General features: G+C 37.6%; 3 protein-coding genes across 3 annotated transcripts; 1 reads left to right on the forward strand and 2 right to left on the reverse strand.

Annotated features, from left to right (window-relative positions):
- Positions 1–7,065: 7,065 nt before the first annotated feature.
- LOC131316645 (uncharacterized) lies at positions 7,066–7,722 on the forward strand. The gene is made up of 2 exons (XM_058346078.1): positions 7,066–7,436; positions 7,516–7,722. The coding sequence occupies exons 1-2, from the start codon at positions 7,110–7,112 to the stop codon at positions 7,612–7,614; spliced, it is 426 nt and encodes a 141-aa protein (XP_058202061.1). The 5' UTR covers positions 7,066–7,109; the 3' UTR covers positions 7,615–7,722.
- A 4,184-nt stretch (positions 7,723–11,906) lies between these two features.
- LOC131316591 (uncharacterized) lies at positions 11,907–13,051 on the reverse strand. The gene is made up of 2 exons (XM_058346012.1): positions 12,708–13,051; positions 11,907–12,636 (listed from the first exon to the last, which is right to left on the reverse strand). Exons 1-2 carry the CDS (start codon positions 12,963–12,965, stop codon positions 11,911–11,913), a joined length of 984 nt encoding a protein of 327 aa, XP_058201995.1. The 5' UTR covers positions 12,966–13,051; the 3' UTR covers positions 11,907–11,910.
- A 214-nt stretch (positions 13,052–13,265) lies between these two features.
- On the reverse strand, positions 13,266–17,985 carry LOC131317605 (uncharacterized). The gene is made up of 7 exons (XM_058347138.1): positions 17,836–17,985; positions 16,514–16,735; positions 15,557–15,636; positions 15,311–15,446; positions 14,156–14,686; positions 13,832–14,057; positions 13,266–13,744 (listed from the first exon to the last, which is right to left on the reverse strand). The coding sequence occupies exons 1-7, from the start codon at positions 17,983–17,985 to the stop codon at positions 13,266–13,268; spliced, it is 1,824 nt and encodes a 607-aa protein (XP_058203121.1).
- Between the last annotated feature and the right edge of the window lie 1,344 nt (positions 17,986–19,329).

Here is a 19,329-nt window from a genome sequence, read left to right on the forward strand (position 1 = left end):
TAATTTAAACTAAAAATGAAGTTCTCGCACAAAATTTTCATCCAAGAAATTCACCAAAAAATAAGTACTATACCCAAATTTTTGAATACAACTACAATTTCCTCTCAAAATATTGTCTAAATCAAATTCTTTCTCTACAAAATTTAATTCAAAAAATCAAAATTCCTTCGTGGAAAAATGAGAGGTCACTAAAAAAATAATTATCCTACTGTCTCAAATGCATATATTTTCGACACTAAAATGGAGTACAAAAAAATAAGTGTGAATATAAAAAAATAGAGTGTGAAAATTACTCCCCTTTTTGTAATTGGTGAAATTAATTATATTAATACCCAATCTTATTAATATTTAGGGCGATGCACTTAACAATTGACACTATATATTTGACACATGGATAGGTGTCAAACCTTCACCCTATGCATACCAATCAAAATTTAATGGTGGTCCTTGGAACTAAGTCGTGGAAGTAAAATCTAAATAATTTTGTAAATTTATTGTCATTGTACTTTCTTTCAAAAAAAAGTATTATAGTCGACATATTGATTTACACTAATAACATAGGCTATAATATGATCTACAAGTGTAGGCCCAGCACTAGGACGGAGGCATTTGAAGTCTCTGTCTTCTCAAAATTTTAGCTTGAAAATAAAGCCGCTACATACAAGAAAATATTATATAATTAATAGTCTTTAGAATTACAAATTCTCAATTGTGTACTATAGTGATAAAGTGTTGAAATTTGGACATTTATCTAAAAGATTTGGGGTTCATGTCTTACACTCTTCGTTCCTAATTTTTTTTAAAAGAATGTTGTTATTTTTTAGGATAAATTACATAGTTAGTCCTTAAAGTTTCATACTTCAACAAATCTCGTCGTTCAATTTCAATACAACATTAAAATATAATAATGCACCATTTGAGCCCGACGTAAGGTGTTTTTTTTTTTTATTATCAAAATCGTCTATCTTTTACATAATATTAATTAGGTCATTCGTACCAAGAATGAAGTTGATGGCTTATAGCTAGACACTTAATTGGATGGAAAATATCATTATATTATTCAATTTGCGTGCCGATGATGGACCTTTCTAAACCTGATTGAGACAAAAATTTACGTAGGTGACTTAATCAACAAACATAAAAAATTCAACGGATTTGATTGTCATTATTGTGTCACAGTCGCATAGCTACATTACATTCAACTACAACAGAAGACTAGGTTTCATACCAAATACTATAAATTGACTGTACAGTCTAAATGTCGTTAGTGAGTGTATTTTTAAAATGATCGATCAGGACTGTTAGAATGTTAAGTTATACAATATTTAATTTGTGTATTTAAACATGTATCTTGCTTGAGTATAATAATTATTGATTGTGCTACGATATATTTTGGTTTTGTATCTAATATCTTTTGATCGATTTCTTTTGGTACGACACATTGTGATAAGAAAATGTCAATTTTTTGTGTTGTCATAACAATTGTGGTTATGGTATATAATTTGTAGTATTTTACACATGAGGGAGAGGGAGAGAAAGTCAAGGAGGAGAGAACAACCTGTTACCTGCTAAGCCCTTTTTTTATTTTATAAATTGATTTAATACATGGATGGTCCGGATTATTTACTTTGAAATCCAAGGGTTTAAAATCATGATGCGTACGGTACATTCCCTAATAAGGGATGTGTACCATATGACTACCCTTGATTATTTGGGTTAGGTCATGTGTTGATTGATTACTTTGCCCTTTCCCATTTTATCTATTTCGCTTATAACCCTTTGAAGTAGCATAATCAAGATCGAGAATTTGGTTTGCTCTTTCCTAATTTATGGCATCTGTCCTTTTTGAAGCTGAAGCAAACCATTCAAATCTAACCCATATTATAGACTCGCCACTCAAACTTAAAGTTTTGATTCCATCCGTGATCTCATTTCTTCTGGCATCGTGTCACACTGTTATTACATAATAGGACAGGTGTATTTAATTTAGGCCAAGTTATTAATGGAGTGAGAACTGTTTTAGTGAAAATGTTGTTTCATTGTGTTCTCGTTTTCAATTTCGCTTTCGTGAATTATAGTAGTCTAGGATGTGTTTCAAAATATGTTTTCATGCTTACATTTTCGTTTCTGTTCGTGCACGTGCATGCAAATTACGTGATTTAAATCCCGTAATACGATCTTAGAGCCAGCCCGCCACTAAAAAGTAGAAGTACTTGGATAGTTGGCATATATCAACTTGGTTCATGTCCACTTTGGATAGTGATAAGTACAAGAAGGACCGGTCGTTGATGAAATGATATATACTACTACTACTACATATTGGGCCTAACTTCAGCAAAATCTCCAACTACTTAAGTAACAATAGTAAAGTCAACATTACTTTCCGATCTGAATTTGAAACGTGGCACAGCTTTTAACTTGATTTTGGAGTATTTTATTTTCTTGATGAAATGTGCACAGCTTTATTTTAGATATATTAAGAGCATCCACAATGTAATAATTAAAATCAAAAGATCGCTAAAATTAATAATGTGTGTTCAAAAAAGTGTTTACATTGTAATAACCAAACTTAGCAACTCATCAAATTTTGGCTTTCAGATAATCAAAACTAACAATCTTTTGCCAATAACCAAATTTATTGGATTCTACATCTTCTCAATCAAGTACATCCATCATGGAAGAGTAAAACCCACTCTCCATAAAGCAAAATGTTTATTTGGTTGGTGAAACTCACTCTCTACTTTGGCAAGTGATTGTGCATTTAACAATATTGATCACTTTATGAATCTTAACAAATGCTCTTCACTTTCACTTATTTTACTAGAATACCATTCAATGTAGACCATTAGATTGAGGGGGAAAAAAACTGACCGTTAGATTTAAATTTTTGCCAACCCATTTTGATTACGGGTAAAAAGTAAACAATGTGGGACTTATCATTGCTAACTTTAACAACCTCTAAATGGATAATCAAAAGATGATGTGGCAATTTTCGGCTATCCAATTTTGATTATTACATTGTAGATGCTCTAATAAGGAAATTGATTATTACACTTTCTTAATTGATGCAAACACTTTTTTTTTTTGGTCTTTTCGTGGTTGAATTTATGAAACAGTCCCTGCTTGCACAGACTTTTATAAATTTCAGGTGATTGTTTGGTAAATTTACCCGCTAAAAGACGAAAAAAGTGTTTGCGTCGATTAGGAAACCTTTCGGCCTAACTCAATTAGTTAGTACTCTTGCATTTCGTTAAGAGATCAGGAGTTCGAAACTTCACACCTGCATATGGGTGTTATTTTTTTTGTATTTGTTGAGATTATTTCTTCCCATAATGGGTATAGTAGTTGGGTTGGACTTGTAGTAATTGTCGAATGGTTGAGGATATTTCTTCCCCTAATGGGACTTGTAGTTGCTTAGTTAGGTTGGCCTTATTACGAGTGTGGAATTATTTTTTCAGTTTCATGTAATTTTTATACTTGTATTCTCCAATCGCTTGAGGAAAAAAACTGCATACTCCACCTAAAAATACTGGACAAAGATCAAGTTGCATGATGTTACACCCGTTTTTAGCTTTTGGACCTTTTAAAAATATATAACTCAAAAGTGGCATCTAAAATCCTCGATTTCGGCTGCCGGGAACTACTTAGCACGAAATAAAAATGCCTACCGACGTGATCCTCCTAAAAAAAGGAAAAAGAAAGCTTAATTAATATACAGTACCTTCAAAACTATATATGTGTGTGTTGCAGTCACTATCGACATGCAGCCGAATCCTTATTTGGATCCTTCTCAATTTTTGAAATTCTTATTTCCATGTTATCCGGGCTTTTGTATGTTTTACGTTATTATTTTTTATTTTTTGATTTGTCTTATGAGAGGACAAAAAACTTAACACGATTGAATAAACATCAAAATACTAATAAACAAATATAATTTTCCTTTGAAGTAATTTGACTTCTCTAGTATTCTTTCTTGCTCCGTCTTAACGTTTTACTCTTTTGATTTTTCTTGCTGAGACAAATTGTTGCATATCCTGTGTGCTAATCTCTCTTCGCAATCGTATAATGTGACAAATAGAGTTGCAAATGAACCGAGCAGCTCGTGAGCTCGGCTCGGCTCGGCTTGTTTAGTTAACAAGCCCACTAAACAAGCCGAGCTAGAATTTTTGGCTTGTTTATTGGAGCTCGACTCGTTTGAAAAAAACACAGCTCGTTAAGGGAGATTCGGTTCGATTAAAGAGGCTCACTTAGTAAGTGACTAAACTCAGTTTGTTAAGGACTCGGTTTGTTAAGGCTCGAGCTCAATTTTACTAAACGAGCCAAGTTTGAGATCGACAAAGCTCGGCTCGACTTGTTTGCCGCCCGAGACTGACAAACAAAATTAGTTAGTTTTAACTCATTCAGGAAAAAGGGATCCACTTCAATTATAGTGCAGGATTGTGGACCAAATAGCTCAAAGATCTGCGGTGGTTATTGGACCAGTTCCTATCAAGTGTGAGCCATCAGAGAATAATATTCCAATTCACATTCCACAGAGAGCCATCATCAATGGGACAGATAACTTTGATTTCAGACTCTAATTTGATGGATTGGGGAGCCCAGAATTTGGAACTCTTATGAGGTCCAGTCGTTATAGTCAAAATCTTTTCTCTTTGTGAGGTAGCACCTAATAATATTCCATAACTTTATATATATAGAAAAGAGAAGGGGGACATGAACTCCTTGCCACTATTTCTAGATAGATAGATCTATTCTCAATGGCTCTTTTTTATTTTTTTATAGACGGAGGTCTGGACCATCTTGCTCGAACCTCGACTAATTTTGGAACTCTAACGCTAACGACCGGACAAACTCTACCGTAGCCCCAAGCTTTGAAATGTTTGACTTCTGCGAGAATCGCACAAGCGACTTCATTGAAGACACACACTTATTAGTTTCTCATACACACTCGGCCAAACCCTTTTGTTTTATTCTCAATGTCATTTCAAGAGGTATAGTACACCACTAAGTACATAGAAATTCATCCCGCATGTCTCAACGTTCAACGCTACCAAATTTCAACATGAACTCGACTAATTGTGCCTCTTTGTAATAAATGTTTTTATTTTTATTTTTAATTTTTTTGACGTTTCTCGACGAGAAGAATTACATCACTGAACAAACATGCACTGAAGTAGAAAAAATAAGACAAAAGATTCAGCTACTTTTCTTGGTTATTTTCAATTTACTGTAGTTTTATTTCAATTTTTGTTTCAAACATTTTTTTCGACTCTTTCGATCACTCCGAACTCCCAAGGAATGTTGACTCGAAGCTAGGACGCATTTTGTTCACATATGTGTGCATGGTATAACAATCTCCTAGATTAATAAATTCGTTGTGCCTTGGTCCCTTTAACCATTGTAGTCATCTTCAAAGATTAATAGATCAATTTTTTGTTGTTTGAAAAATAACAGTCTCCTAGATTCTCGCAAGAACAATAGAACGTGTTTTAGAAAGGTAAAGCAAAACCACCACAACTCATAAGTATATAACTAGAATTTCTTTACACCACAGAAAGAGCAAGGTCTACTCTGTCGTAGTACTTGAAATTCAGAGTGACAGAGGTCTGTAGGGGGGAGAAAAAAAGCCAACAAAAGAAACATAAGTATTGATAAATAATGCAAAATTTGTGTAAAAAGACTCTAAAAGGCACGTGCCTTGGAAGGACTCAAGGAACAAATATTCCCTCTGCCCCTATACCCGAACACTAAAAATTGTGTGTAGGCACAAAAAAAAAAAACCACCACACGTGCAACGCACGTGCCCGACCACTGCGCGAATATTCACCCCGTAGAGGCATAGAGCTAAAGGTACACGTGCTGTTTGTTTCAGTTTTTGTGCCTATTGATTATTATTGTCCCTATGGATTTCATGCTTAAGAGATGGGTTGACCGTTGATGTACTGTAAATTGCTCCATGGTGTTTTTTTCCGGAAAAGTTTTTTAAAATTTAGACCGTTGAATGCAAAGATGAACGGCTGTGATGTAACTGCAGCGACCCCCTGTAGTTGGAATACAGAGAAGCCGTGTCCTTGTGGAAACCCCTAAACACATCCTAATCACCATTGGGGATTGTTGGATTCCTCTGCATGGCACCTTCTTATGTATGCTTGATCGTGTTTGTTAGTTTTGCACCAAACTTTTGTGAATTATTGATTTGTCTCGACGAGAAAAATTAGAAAAGTAAAAAATTTAATTTTTGGGTTTTGTCTTGGATATCTCTAAAGGTATTAGAATAAAATTAAAAATATTTGAATTTTTCGATTCCTCTCGTCGAGACGAATCAATAATCTACAAAAGTTTGACGTGAAACTAACAAACACTTTTTTTTTAATAAAGACAAAACGCCCAAAAAGCTTAGCTGAACAGGCCTTGTTTGCTTACTTTTGGGGCCTGTTTGGATGCGGGGAAAAAATTGGGGGTAAAAAATATGAAGGGGGATAAGATAATATAGGGTATTAATTTTGATGGGTTGGCCCACATTGATTTGATGTCTATGAAGGGGGGATAAAATAATACATGGTTTGGATGGGGTATTAAAAAGGGGGATAAAATTTAACTTCGTTTGGATGGTTTATAGAATGGGGGGATAAGAAGGGGTGGATGATGGGAAAAAATGTCAAATTACTATTTTGCCCATGTGCACAGTTATATTTGATTATGTATTAAAACCATTATATAAATTTAAATATCAATATATTTAAGCAATTTTGCACAATTGGAAGTATTAGAAAATGAATTTATTAAAAAACGTATATTCTATAAAATTTATATTAAAAAACGTTTTTAATATAAATTGTTCGTATTTATGTATGATTTTTTTTTTTGGAAATTGTTTTTGTTTGTTTTAATGAAAAGACAAATTAGGATAGATTTGAATGGAATGTATGATTTTAGATTGAATGGAAAGTGAAAGTTGGTTGAATGGTGAATGGTGGATATATTTTTGAATGGTTGATATGTAGTTGAATAGTTGTTGAATTTTTGGTTATAAATAGCAAGCAAACTTGGTTCAAACTCATTCAATAATTTCAATTACAAAAACTTGTTTCATATTTCATTTTTGTTGTATGGCTGGTCGTCCGTCTCCTCGTCACAATTGGGTCCAGGATGAGGAGATGCTGTTGATTTCGGAACTGAAATCAATGGCGGTGTCCCGATTGTGGACCACCAGCAGTGGACACTTTCGTCCAAGTTACACGAGCTACTTGAAACGTTTCATGAACAATGATTTTCCCGATGCTAGCATTGAGGAATGGCATATTGAAGCGAAGATAAAGAAGTGGCGCCGTACTTGCTTCATCATTGTCAACCTACTTGATCGTCCCGGGTTTGAATGGGATGCAAGTCAAAACATGGTGGTGGCTGAAGACGATGTTTGGGATGCATTCATTCAAGTAAGACTTAATAAAGTGTTATAAATTTTTGTGAAATGTCAAGATATTTTTTGTTCTTAATTTTTTCATTTTGACTTAGGTTAACAAACAAGCTAGGGAGGCAAGAGATGTTCAATTTCCACTGTTTGAAGATTGGCGTGTTTGCTTCATTTCTCCTCCCGAAGAGCCCGAGGAGTAGGTCAAGATGGCGGAAAAATAAATAGCATTATTCATAGATGTTATGTCATTTGTTATCTCTGTTCATGATGTTCGAATATAATGTTAAAACGTCTTCATTTAAAATAAATTACAAATTGTCTCCATTCATAACATGTGAATTTTACATAATATTGGAACGTCCAACTTCATTCGGAATGGAGAACAAGTGCCAACAAAATACAACCTACGAAACCTAAAAAAAAACATAGAACAAACGATCGGCATCCATTGATTTCATGTTGAAGTCCCACCGCACTTGCAGATGCAAAAGTTTTGGCTTCCAACTTTGTGAGCTCGTATCTCTTCTCGTGAAACTTGAGCAATGCTTCTTCGGCTCCATCGAATGTCTTGTATCTTTTCGCCATGCTTCCTGAGTATCCATTAACTTGGAGTTGAGCTTCTCCCCAAGTTGTATAGATGCCCGGCTTACGGCCAACGAAAACCACCCAATAATAGTCTTTTTCTTCACCTGTCATTGAATATTCTATTCGAAAATAACATTATAAGTCACCACAAACGCATGAACCAAAATGCCTCTTAATCATTAATAAATAGTTGGGAAAAAAAAAACCGCATTTGGCTTAAATTTCATAAGTACAAAACAGAGCTCAATACTTGCAGTTTTAAATCAAATGAAACAGAGGGCAATCTAACAAAACATAACCAAATTGCTGCATAAGTACATTACGTAAACATAGACCCAAAACTTGCAGTTTTATACCACAAACAAAGGGCATCCTACTGAACCAACCTCTGCATCTAAAAACAGAACCAAACACTTGCAAATTCATCCACAAACACAACCAAATGGTAGCCAAAATCTGTACCACCACACACACATACACTCACTCACAAAATTAGAACCAAAACCTTATGCTTATCCCACAAAATTGAACCACAATGTAGTCACAAAACTGAACCAAAATACTTTAGTTTTAACACATAAATATAGGCCAGAAACATTGATACAGTTTTATCTCATGTATCCATTTGGCTCAGAAATATTTCATCATAGCCACCAACATATGAGGGCTTATTTATAAAATATTCTAACTATCTGTTAGAAATCGAGACACATATGAGGGCTTATTCGTAAAATATTGAGAGGATTACCTACCAATATCTCATGAATAAGCCATCACATGCCTCTCAATCGCTATTAAAGAGTTCAAAACCAAAATTAACGCATTTGGCTCAAATTTCATCATCGCCAATTGACACAGTTAGGACACACTAAACACAAGTAACAATGCAGCCATAAATAGGATCAGTTTTGTAGTCAACTAGCAATGCAACAAGTCGCAACACCTGGCTCAGATTTGTAGACAACTTTTGTAAGGCACTAGGCTGTAACATGAGTTGCTAAATAACCCTCTCATGTTGCCCCACCTAAGTCCCTAACGTGTCTTCTTAAATTTTCATCATAGCCACACATACGCATGTACACAAATAGTAGCACCAGCTATAGTTTGAACATGTTCAAACAGAGGCCAACATCTGTAGTTTCAACGTGCTAACAAAGGGCACAAGTTAATCCAGAAAACAAAACCACAACCTGCATGTACCAACATAACCAAAATGCTGCATAAGTCCATTACATAAACATAGGCCAAAAACCTGCAATTTTATACCACAAACAAATGCCATCCTACTGAACCAACCTCTGCATCTAAAAACAGAACCAAACACCTGCAAATTTATCCACAAAGGCAACCAAATGGTAGCCAAAACCTGTACCACCACACACACACACACACTCACTCAGAAAATCATAACCAAAATCTCAGGCTTATTCATAAAATATTCTAACTATCTGTTAGAAATCGAGAGACATATGAGGGTTTATTCGTAAAAGATCGGGAGGATTACCTACCAATATCACATGAATAAGCCATCACATGCCTCTCAATCGCTAATAAAGATTTCAAAACCATAATTAAGGCATTTGGCTCAGAGTAGTAGACAAATTTTTCAAGGTACTAGGCTGCAACATGAGTTGCCAAATGACCCTCTCATGTTGCCCCGCCTAAGTCCCGTACGTGTCTTGTTAAATTTTCATCACAGCCACACACACACACACACACATACAGGTTTTGGCCTCTGTTTGTGGGTTAAAACTGCAGGTTTTGGTTCAGATTGTGGCTCCATTTTGGTTCATTATATACATGCAGGTTTTGGTTCAGATGGTGGGTCAGAAAACTTTCATCATAGCCACCCAAAGATCTAAACAAAAAACCCCCAGTTATAACTCAGAAATGCAGGTAGCAAAAGATAAGCAAACCCCAACAGTTTTGACACATCCACAGAGCCCACAAACATGCAGGTTTTACCCATAAACAGAGCCAGAAAGTGTAAACCAAAACCTCTTGACCAAACCCAGAAATGCAGGCAGAAAACTGCAGGTTTTACTCAACCAAATGGCAGCCAAAAATTGCACTAGTGTTGACACACTTCCAAAAGCTGCACAGAAACTAAACCAAAAGCTGCACAGAAGTTTTTGAACCATAATCTGCACAGAAACTGAACCAAAATCTGCACACAAACTGAACCCAAACCAAAATCTGCACACAAACTAAATCAAAATCTGCACACAAACCAAATTGGTGCACTTTTTAACACATACACATAATTAAGGCATTGGGCTCAGAGTCGTACAGAACTTGTTGAGGGAACTAGGCTGCAACATAAGTTGGCAAATGACCCTCTCATGTTGCCCCGCCTAAGTCCCCAATGTGTCTTCTTAACTTGTCATCACAGCCACACACACACACGTATACACATTTTGGCCTCTGTTTGGTCATTAAAACTGCAGGTTTTGGTTCAGTTCGTGGCTGCATTTTGGTTGAGTATTTGTATGCAGATTTTGGTTCAGTTTCTGGCTCAGAAATCTTTCATCATAGCCACCCAAATATTTGATCGAAAATGTCCAGTGTTAAGTCAGTAATGCAGCCATAAAACATGACCAAACCCCAACAGTTGTAAGACATAAACAAAAGCCATAAACCTGCAGTTTTGAACCACAAAATGAACCACAGAAACTGAACCAAAACCTTCTCAGAAACTGAACCAAAATCTGCAGAGAAACTGAATCAAAACCTGCACAGAAGTTTCTGAACCATAATCTGCACAGAAACTGAACCAAAATCTGCACACAAACTGAACCAAAACCTAAATCTGCACACATACTAAATCAAAATCTGCATAGAATGTGAACCAAAACCTGCATTACTAACTATAGCACCAACATATAATGTCGCACCAACACAGATTTAACCCACAAAAAGAGGCCAAAACCTTAAAGTTTCAACATTCAGCTTTTTACACGAACACAGATTATAGCACCAAAAACTGAACCAAATTGCTGCACTTTTTAATGCATACACATAATTAAGGCATTGGGCTCAGAGTTGTACAGAAGTTGTTGAGGGAACTAGGCTGCAACATGAGTTGCCAAATGACCCTCTCATGTTGCCCCGCCTAAGTCCTCATTGTGTGTTATGCAATTTTCATCATAGCCACTGAATTACACATACAGCTTTTGGCCTCTGATTTTAAACATGAACAGAGGCCACAAAAGCTGCAGTGTTAAACGTTTTTAATACAGGCACAAATTAGAAGCCCAGAAATGCAGCCACAAAACACAACCAGTCCAGGTTTTGGTTCAGTTTCTCTGCAGGGTTTTTTTAATCATGACCACACACACATAAACCACTGGCCAAAACCTGCAGCTTTAACCTACGTACAGTGGCCAAAACCTCCAGCTTTAACCCACATACAGTGTCCAAAACCTGCAGCTTTAAAACAGGACCAAATAGAGGCAACAAAAACCAGCCAACACGTGCATGCACAAAACTGAACCAATATGCAGGCAGAAAACTGAACCATTTGGCTCAGAAAAATTTCATCATAGCCACCAATAACCTGCAGCAGTGAAATAGAACAATCCAATGAGTTTATACCCACAACCATAAAGTACAATGCAACATCAATTACCCAAAACTACAATTATATAGCACCAACATGAAGATCATGACTGACATTGTTAACATTACAAAAGGCTATCTAACTTTGTTTGGAGCACTTACGTACATTACATTCCAAGAGCTATCTACCATTGTTTGTAGGACAAAAGGCTCTTAAATTTATAAGCAACCACATGTATAGGAGTTATAGATTGGCCACTTCAAAAACATGGGCCATAAACGTGTAATAAGAGTTAAAGATCAGGCCACTACAAAAATTAATGTTTACTACTTGTAATTCTTCCCCCTCACACCTACACAGGACCAAAGATGAGACCATCTAGGACGGCCTGAACCCACGCTTGTTTTTGATGATCTTTGATGCCATAGAATAGGTCCAACCGATCTTCAGCCACACATATGATTGCACCTAACCTAAATCGTTGGGTATCGGTAAGGTCAAGCTTTTCAAGCTCAAGAGGCACTTGCGTGCGGCGAGCGGATAATTTGTTAGAATACCCCATTGCATCCGTCATTTTCTCCATATGGCTATCACTTTTTTCCAGCCATACCTCCATGCTTGCAGCAAGGGATCCCATATCAGCCATTCTTGTCCTCTTCTTCCCCCTTTGCGTTCCGGAGTTGGCCGGAGGAGTGGAGGTGCGGGGAGTGGATGTCGGGAGTGACGTACGACGTGCCGAGTTTGAAGTCGTGGACACTGGAGTTGTGGAGGATGGAGGTGTGGACGCCGGAGGTGTGGAGAGTGGAGGTGTCGATCCGAAAGGAATTTCATTCGACATCCCCGTGACTCCACTTATGGGGTTGCGATGAAATTCTTCACCGAAGTAAGGATAGTAGCAATCCTCATTCTCCTCAATTTGTTCATTTGGGGAATCATTTTCATTTTGTGGCGGTCGAGCCATTTCCGAAGGAACCTCCGCTCCTTCCCCGTTGGCCCTATCCTTTCCGAAGAGGAATTCCCAATCTTCAAAGTAAGGAAAACGCTTTCCACCAACCTCTTTTGCTTTCTGAGGGTACGCCTACACGAACATTACAACTTTAGTACAAGATCCAATGCCATAACATATCACTTTAAAGCATTGGAAGTTACCTCTTCGTAGATTTTCCACACCTCATCATCCACTTCAATTCTTTTGTTGACATGGTCCCACCCGAAGCCACTAAGTTTTAGAATGTCGGTCAATTTGGCATATGTTTTTCTCCAATATTTGACTTTTGAGTCAATGTGAGGGGAGGCCTTAATTTTACTCTCCGGCATGACCTTATCCATCTCTTTCTCAACTAAGGTGAAGAACCCGGGTTTGAACCCATTCTCCGCCTTCCATTTGTCACACATTTCAGTTACCATGATTTTGATAAGGGCATCCTCTTCGGATTTCCTCCAAACCCTACGCGTCTTTGAAGACTTTGTTGTAGGCACATGAACTTGTTGGTTATCCATTGCTGAATATGGATTTTAAGATGGACAATACATGATTATTTAACAAGTCTATTATGAACTACAAACCGGAATTGAATTACGATAAAGTTAGTACAATGTTGTTCAAATAAAATGGTTACATCATCAAAGTTATTGAAGGACCAAATGGAATGTTTACAGCATAACAGTTGTTCAACTACTTATTACAAATACACTAAACAAACTCTCTCATGGTGGAAAAACCTCTTGTCCCCCCCCATTCCCGAGCCAATGGTTGTACATGGCTGTAGCCAACGCATCCCTCTCCCCGGTCCATTGATTTGAAGTCTCTAAGGTAGTGATGTGATCATCTGCCTCGATATCATGTATGTGATCACGTTCCCATGCCGTGTACTCGTTCTCAATGGGATCGTTGGGCATCTCTCTCTTGATGAGGTTATGGAGAAGGCAACATGCTGTGACGATACGTGTTTGAGTCCTAATAGGGTAATACGAGTGAGATCTCAATATTGCAAACCGCATCTTCAACACACCAAAGCTTCGCTCAATCACATTCCTAGCAGCGGAGTGCTTCATGTTGAAGTACTCCTCTTTCGTAGTTGGCATGTGACCTTGCCTCCAAATGTTAATGTGATATCGTTGCCCGCGGTAAGGAGCTAGAAAACCCTCGGAATTTTGGTAGCCGGCATCGACAAGATAGTAATGTCCTGTACGAATGAAAGTTACGGCATTAAAGGAATGGTTCATACTACAACTAGAGTGAAAGGAAGGTGAACTAAGGAATTGACACATACCACGGGGGACTCTCAAACCATCGGGTCTTGAAATGGCGTTGGCCAAGATCCTAGAGTCAGTGGCCGACCCCTCCCAACCAGACAAGACGAAGACAAAGTTTAGGTCTCGACTACATACACCTAAAACGTTTGTGGCAATCTCACCTTTCCTTGACCTATAGCGTGGCCTGTCAACTGCTGGGGGATTAACTGGCACGTACGTCCCGTCCAATGCCCCGAGACAATTCTATGACAACATCAATATCACAAAATTAATACTACGTTGACATGGTCAAGTAGAGAAAACCAAATGGAAGATTTACTTAGAATTTAATTAAAGTTTACCTGAAACCAACTCCATCTACTGTCGTGGTAGTTAGGAGGTACGGGCTCTGGCCTTACTAGGAGCATGTCAAAAAGGCGCAACACACCTTGGAGTACGACATTGAAATGTCTGCTCACAGTTTCAGTCGATCTCCAAAAGTGCAATTTCGTACGCCTCTGTTTTGTATGGTGACTGAGGATAAACAAAAAAATCGCTACCCTCTCCTCAAGACAAACATTGCGCGAGTCTCCTAACCCAACACCTCGAAGTAGACAGCACAACCTAAAAAATGTATGCCTATTTACCCTCAACTGCTCGTGGCAGTCTACTTCATTACCATGGACAAGCCTATTCACGGCATCTACTTGGGTCTGGTAGTAGTTTGGATTTGGAGACAACTCGGGACGGGGATACTGTGCCGTCGACAGAATGAAGCAATACAGCCGAAACACGCCCATTGCAGCACGAATGTACATGTTTAACGCAATAAATGCCTCTTCCTCTTCTCTTCTCCTAATTTCTGTTCTGCTTAATCTTGCCATTGTAAAAACCTAAAAAATGGCTTCATGCAATTTAGAACAAACACAGAGTATAGCCATATCATGAATCTCCTAATTGGTCGTTTATGGTAAATATGTAAGTACATAGTTTCACTCTAACTCGTAATGCTCACAAACGTTCTACGACGTGTAGCTTGTTCAGTGCAGTTGAATCTAAGCTCTAAAAGGAAGCATAGGACTATAGTTGTCGACATTGTTTTACTACTCATCCAAGCAGGCCCTTAACTCAACAATTAACAAATGACCTAACATTGGTTACCTATAGCACCACCAATAACTAAAACCCCTATGTTACCATTCTAATACTATACATTGTTGTTCATCCATACATGCAGGTTCTGGCCTATATTTGTGGATTAAAACTGCATGTGTTAGCCTCTTTTTGTGTGTAAACATCCTAATATATGGCATAAAACTGCATGTGTTAGCCACCATTTAACCTGAACCAAAACCTCCAATTGGAAACCAACTTTTGCTCCTGTAGCCAACTGGTTTAAACATGCAGGTTCTGCTTCAGTTTATGAAGCAGTTTTCACACCTACTTCTGGTTAAAAACTTGGGGTTTTGGCCTCTGTTTCTGAGTTGAAAATGTTTTCATTTTCCTTATGTTTATACCTCCAGTTTTAACCCACAAATGCAGCCACAAACACAACGAAATCTTATAGTTTCTTCAAACAAACAGACCACAAAACGCAGTTCTAATAAACCCAACCAACAGGGGCCAAAACTTGCTACAAAACCCAACCATAACCTGCATGTATAAACATAAGCTACACTATGCTACCCAAAAACAGTGGCCGTAACCTGCATGTACAAGAAAACCAAACCATGCACTTTCAACCCAAAAACAAACCACAAAACCAGGTCCAAACGAAACCAATATAGGCCAAAACTTGCCACAACACACAACTATAACCTCCACGTAAAAAAGTAACCAAAACCTGCACTTTTCATACACGCACCCTACATACTCAAGTCACATTGACAAACAAGAAAAACATATCATAACAATTCAGTAATCAATTAATCAAAACCCTTGCTTAACACATTTTTAGTTATAAAAACATATCCTCCACCCTTCATTACCTTTTTTCACTTAGTCAAAGCATAAAAACATATCCTCCTAGTACGTGTGATTTTCTAAATACACTCACTAAATTCACTCAGTCAAAGCATTACAAGTTTTTTCACTAAATTTTTTTTATTTACCAGGACTCGTACCAATTCTAGAAACATTCACTTTTAAAATCCTTCTGCGGACATATGTCAAGTTATCAATCATATTAATCGAACACCAATATCACTTCAAAATATATTTATCTTCACCTTATATTTTTTTTCCAAGATAAATGAACTTTGAATGAGATCTACTAATAGTTTTTGGCGTGACTAAGGTTCTACTGTCAAGAAAATAAATATTCCGATTATCTTTGCCAGCGGAAAACCCCACAATCATATTAATCGAAAATCTGGGGCAACGCTTAGATAAATCAATCTCATTCAGCTCAGATTTATATAGGTTTTTTTGTTTTTTTTTTCCACAGAACAAAAGACATTTGGCTTTATACAATAGGAAGCCTTCTCTGTACAGAAACCCACAACATGTGCTTTCATCTCACAAACCGTACATGCAACGACTCAAGAAACCCATCATCAAACCACTAATCAAGCACAGAAACAAACACACACAGAGATGGTTTCATTTTTCAGCAATCTCAACCACAATCGCGTACAAACAAATGAAAACATGGATCTAACAAACCCTAGATCGCAGGATAAAGATGAGGGCGTGAGAAAAATCGCGATTGGAAACCATACCTGAGTTCGCACAAGCAAATATCGACCAAATCGCCCCCAAATCGCCACCAAAACCCTATCTTCCACATACCAGAAAAGGGCGGCAACACAAATGGTAAACAACGAGGCTTGGGGGTGGGAAAAGGGGATAACGAAGGGTATATTCGTCCACAAATCAGCCCTCTTCAGCCGGATTATTTTTGGGCACCTCCAGAGGAGCCCAAAATTAACACCCGAGAAACCCTAGAAGAGGGGGAAACGATGAGGGGGTAAGAAATTATCAGGGAGAACAAATGGAATGCCAAACGGGGGATAAGGGGTGGGTCCCTCCCCATACACCCCCTCTTATTTTTCCCCTCCAGTTTTTACTCTATCCAAGCAAGCCTTGATGCCAAAACTAATCACATTGATATTTAGCAAATAGGTTTGCTTGGCCAAATCAATATAGTTGGAGCAATGGATCTCCAAATTGTTCTCGCGCTATGATAATGCACTAAAGATTAGATATTAATTTTGTTTGACACAGTTATGTCGTAGTTTCTAATGTTATCTGCGACCAATTGGAGGGGGACATGAACTTAGCAACTGTGTTAGCTTGGGAGTTCACTTAGACAATCAGTCCAAGAGTTTGAAATATGATTATGACATAATCGAGTCTGGACAATAAGTAGGTTGAAAATTAACAAATACCATTTTCAAACTTCTTGACAATCAGTTCACATTTGATAATCAAGTTGGAACAATAATGCATCATGGTTTTCCATAATTAATTGAGGCGTACATGAGCTGGCCAAAACGTATGGTTATAAAAAAATAATGATGATGATAACAATAATGCATCATGGGTTTGATAAGGGTGGTTGCCTTTCGGCAGATTTTTCCAAGAAAGTGTCAGATTTTGAAGCTTGAGACCCGTCCAACCCCACCCCAATCTGATTCCCTAACGACTTTTGCATTAATGCCCCAATTTTCTATTTTTTTCGTCCCGATTTGTTTGTTTATTTTTTATTTTTATTGTTCTAAAATATTTGTCCATTTGACTTTTAATTGAATCAATTTTCCTTTTTTACATTTTCTTAAATAGAATAAAATAATTTTTGTAAAAAATTGAGAGTAAATATAAAAAATTGTATCTTTTTAGGTGTAATAATTGTGTTTCTTAAAACGACCCTTCCCCTCAAATCGTAGGGTCTCCCATCAATTTATAGACATAACATGTCGTTGGAGGACCCCATTTTTCACTTTTCAAAAGGAACTTTAATTTCGTTTGTTTCGTCAAAACAAATCTATAAAATGGTGGTAGGTAATGGAGTAGGGCACCTAGCACACAATTCTCTACAGACAAGTGGGTACAACTTGTAAGTAATTTCTTTCAAAAACTTCTTGTTAAACAAAAAAGATAACTCTTTTGAGGTCTCCATCGCGTCTCCGGATTCCAAAGTCGGACTAGAGTCAAGTTCAACAAGGTTTTTTTTTCCGGCTGATTCTTTCATTCCTGTAAGTTTCAGCCTTGTGATCATACTTCTCCCGAAACACAAAAACTTTGATTTCCGAAGGGACAAGTATTTATTCTAAAGTGACCTAAGCAACAAGCTTACCTCTTAGCAAGTAGGCATCTCCCGAGGGGGGACACCAATGCGTCATCGAGACTTCATGCTAAACGGTGCTTGCCATGCCTTGGCTAGAGCATGTCATTTCACGGGCATTTCGATTTTTTTTCTGAACAGCATTACCAACGAGATGTGAAAACACGAGTATTTGAGACCAGACGGCCAAGGAAAATAGAATCACTTACCAGCACGAACATTTGTGAAGAGAATGATTTTCCAATTTGGTGTCAGAGAGAGAATCTCTTTGACCTTTTTTCAGCCAGCAAAGATGAAACAATTATGTCCATCAATTGATGAACATTCCCAATTTCCCATCTATCCTTTTCCAGAAAAGCTATACGACCCACACTGTAGGGAAATCATACCGATGACTGCGCCGGATCGTCTCCGACGGATCAGCAGTCCAAAAATTAAAAAAAAAAACCGAGGGGCCTTATACACGAAAAATAGAGGTGTTTAGATCAAGCACCCTACATACGTCGGATGCCGTTGATTACCACGATGGGCCGCTCGTTTTTTTTTTTTTTTTAAATTTTTGGACGGCTCGGATCGGCCGTCCGGTGGCCGAAGACAGCTCGGCACGACCGTCAAAACGATTTCCCTACTGTGAGGATCGGTACGTCTAGCTGACCCTCATCCTTTTCCAGAAAAACTATACGTGCTGACCCTCATCCTTTTCATCTTCTTTGGAGTTGTGCAAAATATTCTTGAGATGGAGTTTAAGCCCCACACAACATGACATTTTGGAGGAAGATATCCCCTACATGAAAGCTATCTTCACCACCACAATTAGGAGAAAAGTTATCCTCACCACCTCAATTAGGAGAGAAGGATGGAAGAAAAAAAGGTTGAAAGGTCAAAACTCAAAAGATCACAATGCTACGATCTACTCAAGAAAAAAGTACCCGAAAAGTACTAAATTTTTTATCCCCAAGGGTTGGTGTAATTGTAAACGCAGCAATCAGGGACCTCAAAAAGTCTTTGGTCTGTGGGCTTGACTCCTACTCATGTGCTATGAATTATTGTATTGGGTCATCTATACAGGGCTTTGTCCGCTTTAATTGGACGCGCGGTTGGTTTTTTTGCCCCGGATTAGTCGAATTAATTGACCGGATTCAAAGTTACCAAAAACATACCTACATAAGTACGACGAAGATAAGAATTAAGCGTAGATTCAACTTTAGTGTCGTGCGAGCTACATATATTGTGAATTATGGTTACTTTTGT

This window comes from Rhododendron vialii, chromosome 2a (assembly GCF_030253575.1).
Source record: "Rhododendron vialii isolate Sample 1 chromosome 2a, ASM3025357v1".
Classification (NCBI taxonomy): Eukaryota; Viridiplantae; Streptophyta; class Magnoliopsida; order Ericales; family Ericaceae; genus Rhododendron; species Rhododendron vialii.

Bases quoted from the DNA above. Each gene is read 5' to 3' on its own strand.
- LOC131316591 (XM_058346012.1), bottom strand. From the start codon at position 12,965: ATGGTAACTGAAATGTGTGACAAATGGAAGGCGGAGAATGGGTTCAAA. The intron at 12,637-12,707 runs GTAACTTCCAAT...ATGTTCGTGTAG, and splicing joins TGTGGAAAATCTACGAAGAG to GCGTACCCTCAGAAAGCAAA.
- LOC131317605 (XM_058347138.1), bottom strand. From the start codon at position 17,985: ATGAAAGAATCAGCCGGAAAAAAAAACCTTGTTGAACTTGACTCTAGT. The intron at 15,447-15,556 runs GTTTTGTGGTTT...TTATACATGCAG, and splicing joins ATTGGTTTCGTTTGGACCTG to GTTATGGTTGGGTTTTGTAG. The intron at 14,058-14,155 runs GTAAACTTTAAT...ATGTTGTCATAG, and splicing joins GTAGATGGAGTTGGTTTCAG to AATTGTCTCGGGGCATTGGA.
- LOC131316645 (XM_058346078.1), top strand. From the start codon at position 7,110: ATGGCTGGTCGTCCGTCTCCTCGTCACAATTGGGTCCAGGATGAGGAG. The intron at 7,437-7,515 runs GTAAGACTTAAT...ATTTTGACTTAG, and splicing joins TTTGGGATGCATTCATTCAA to GTTAACAAACAAGCTAGGGA.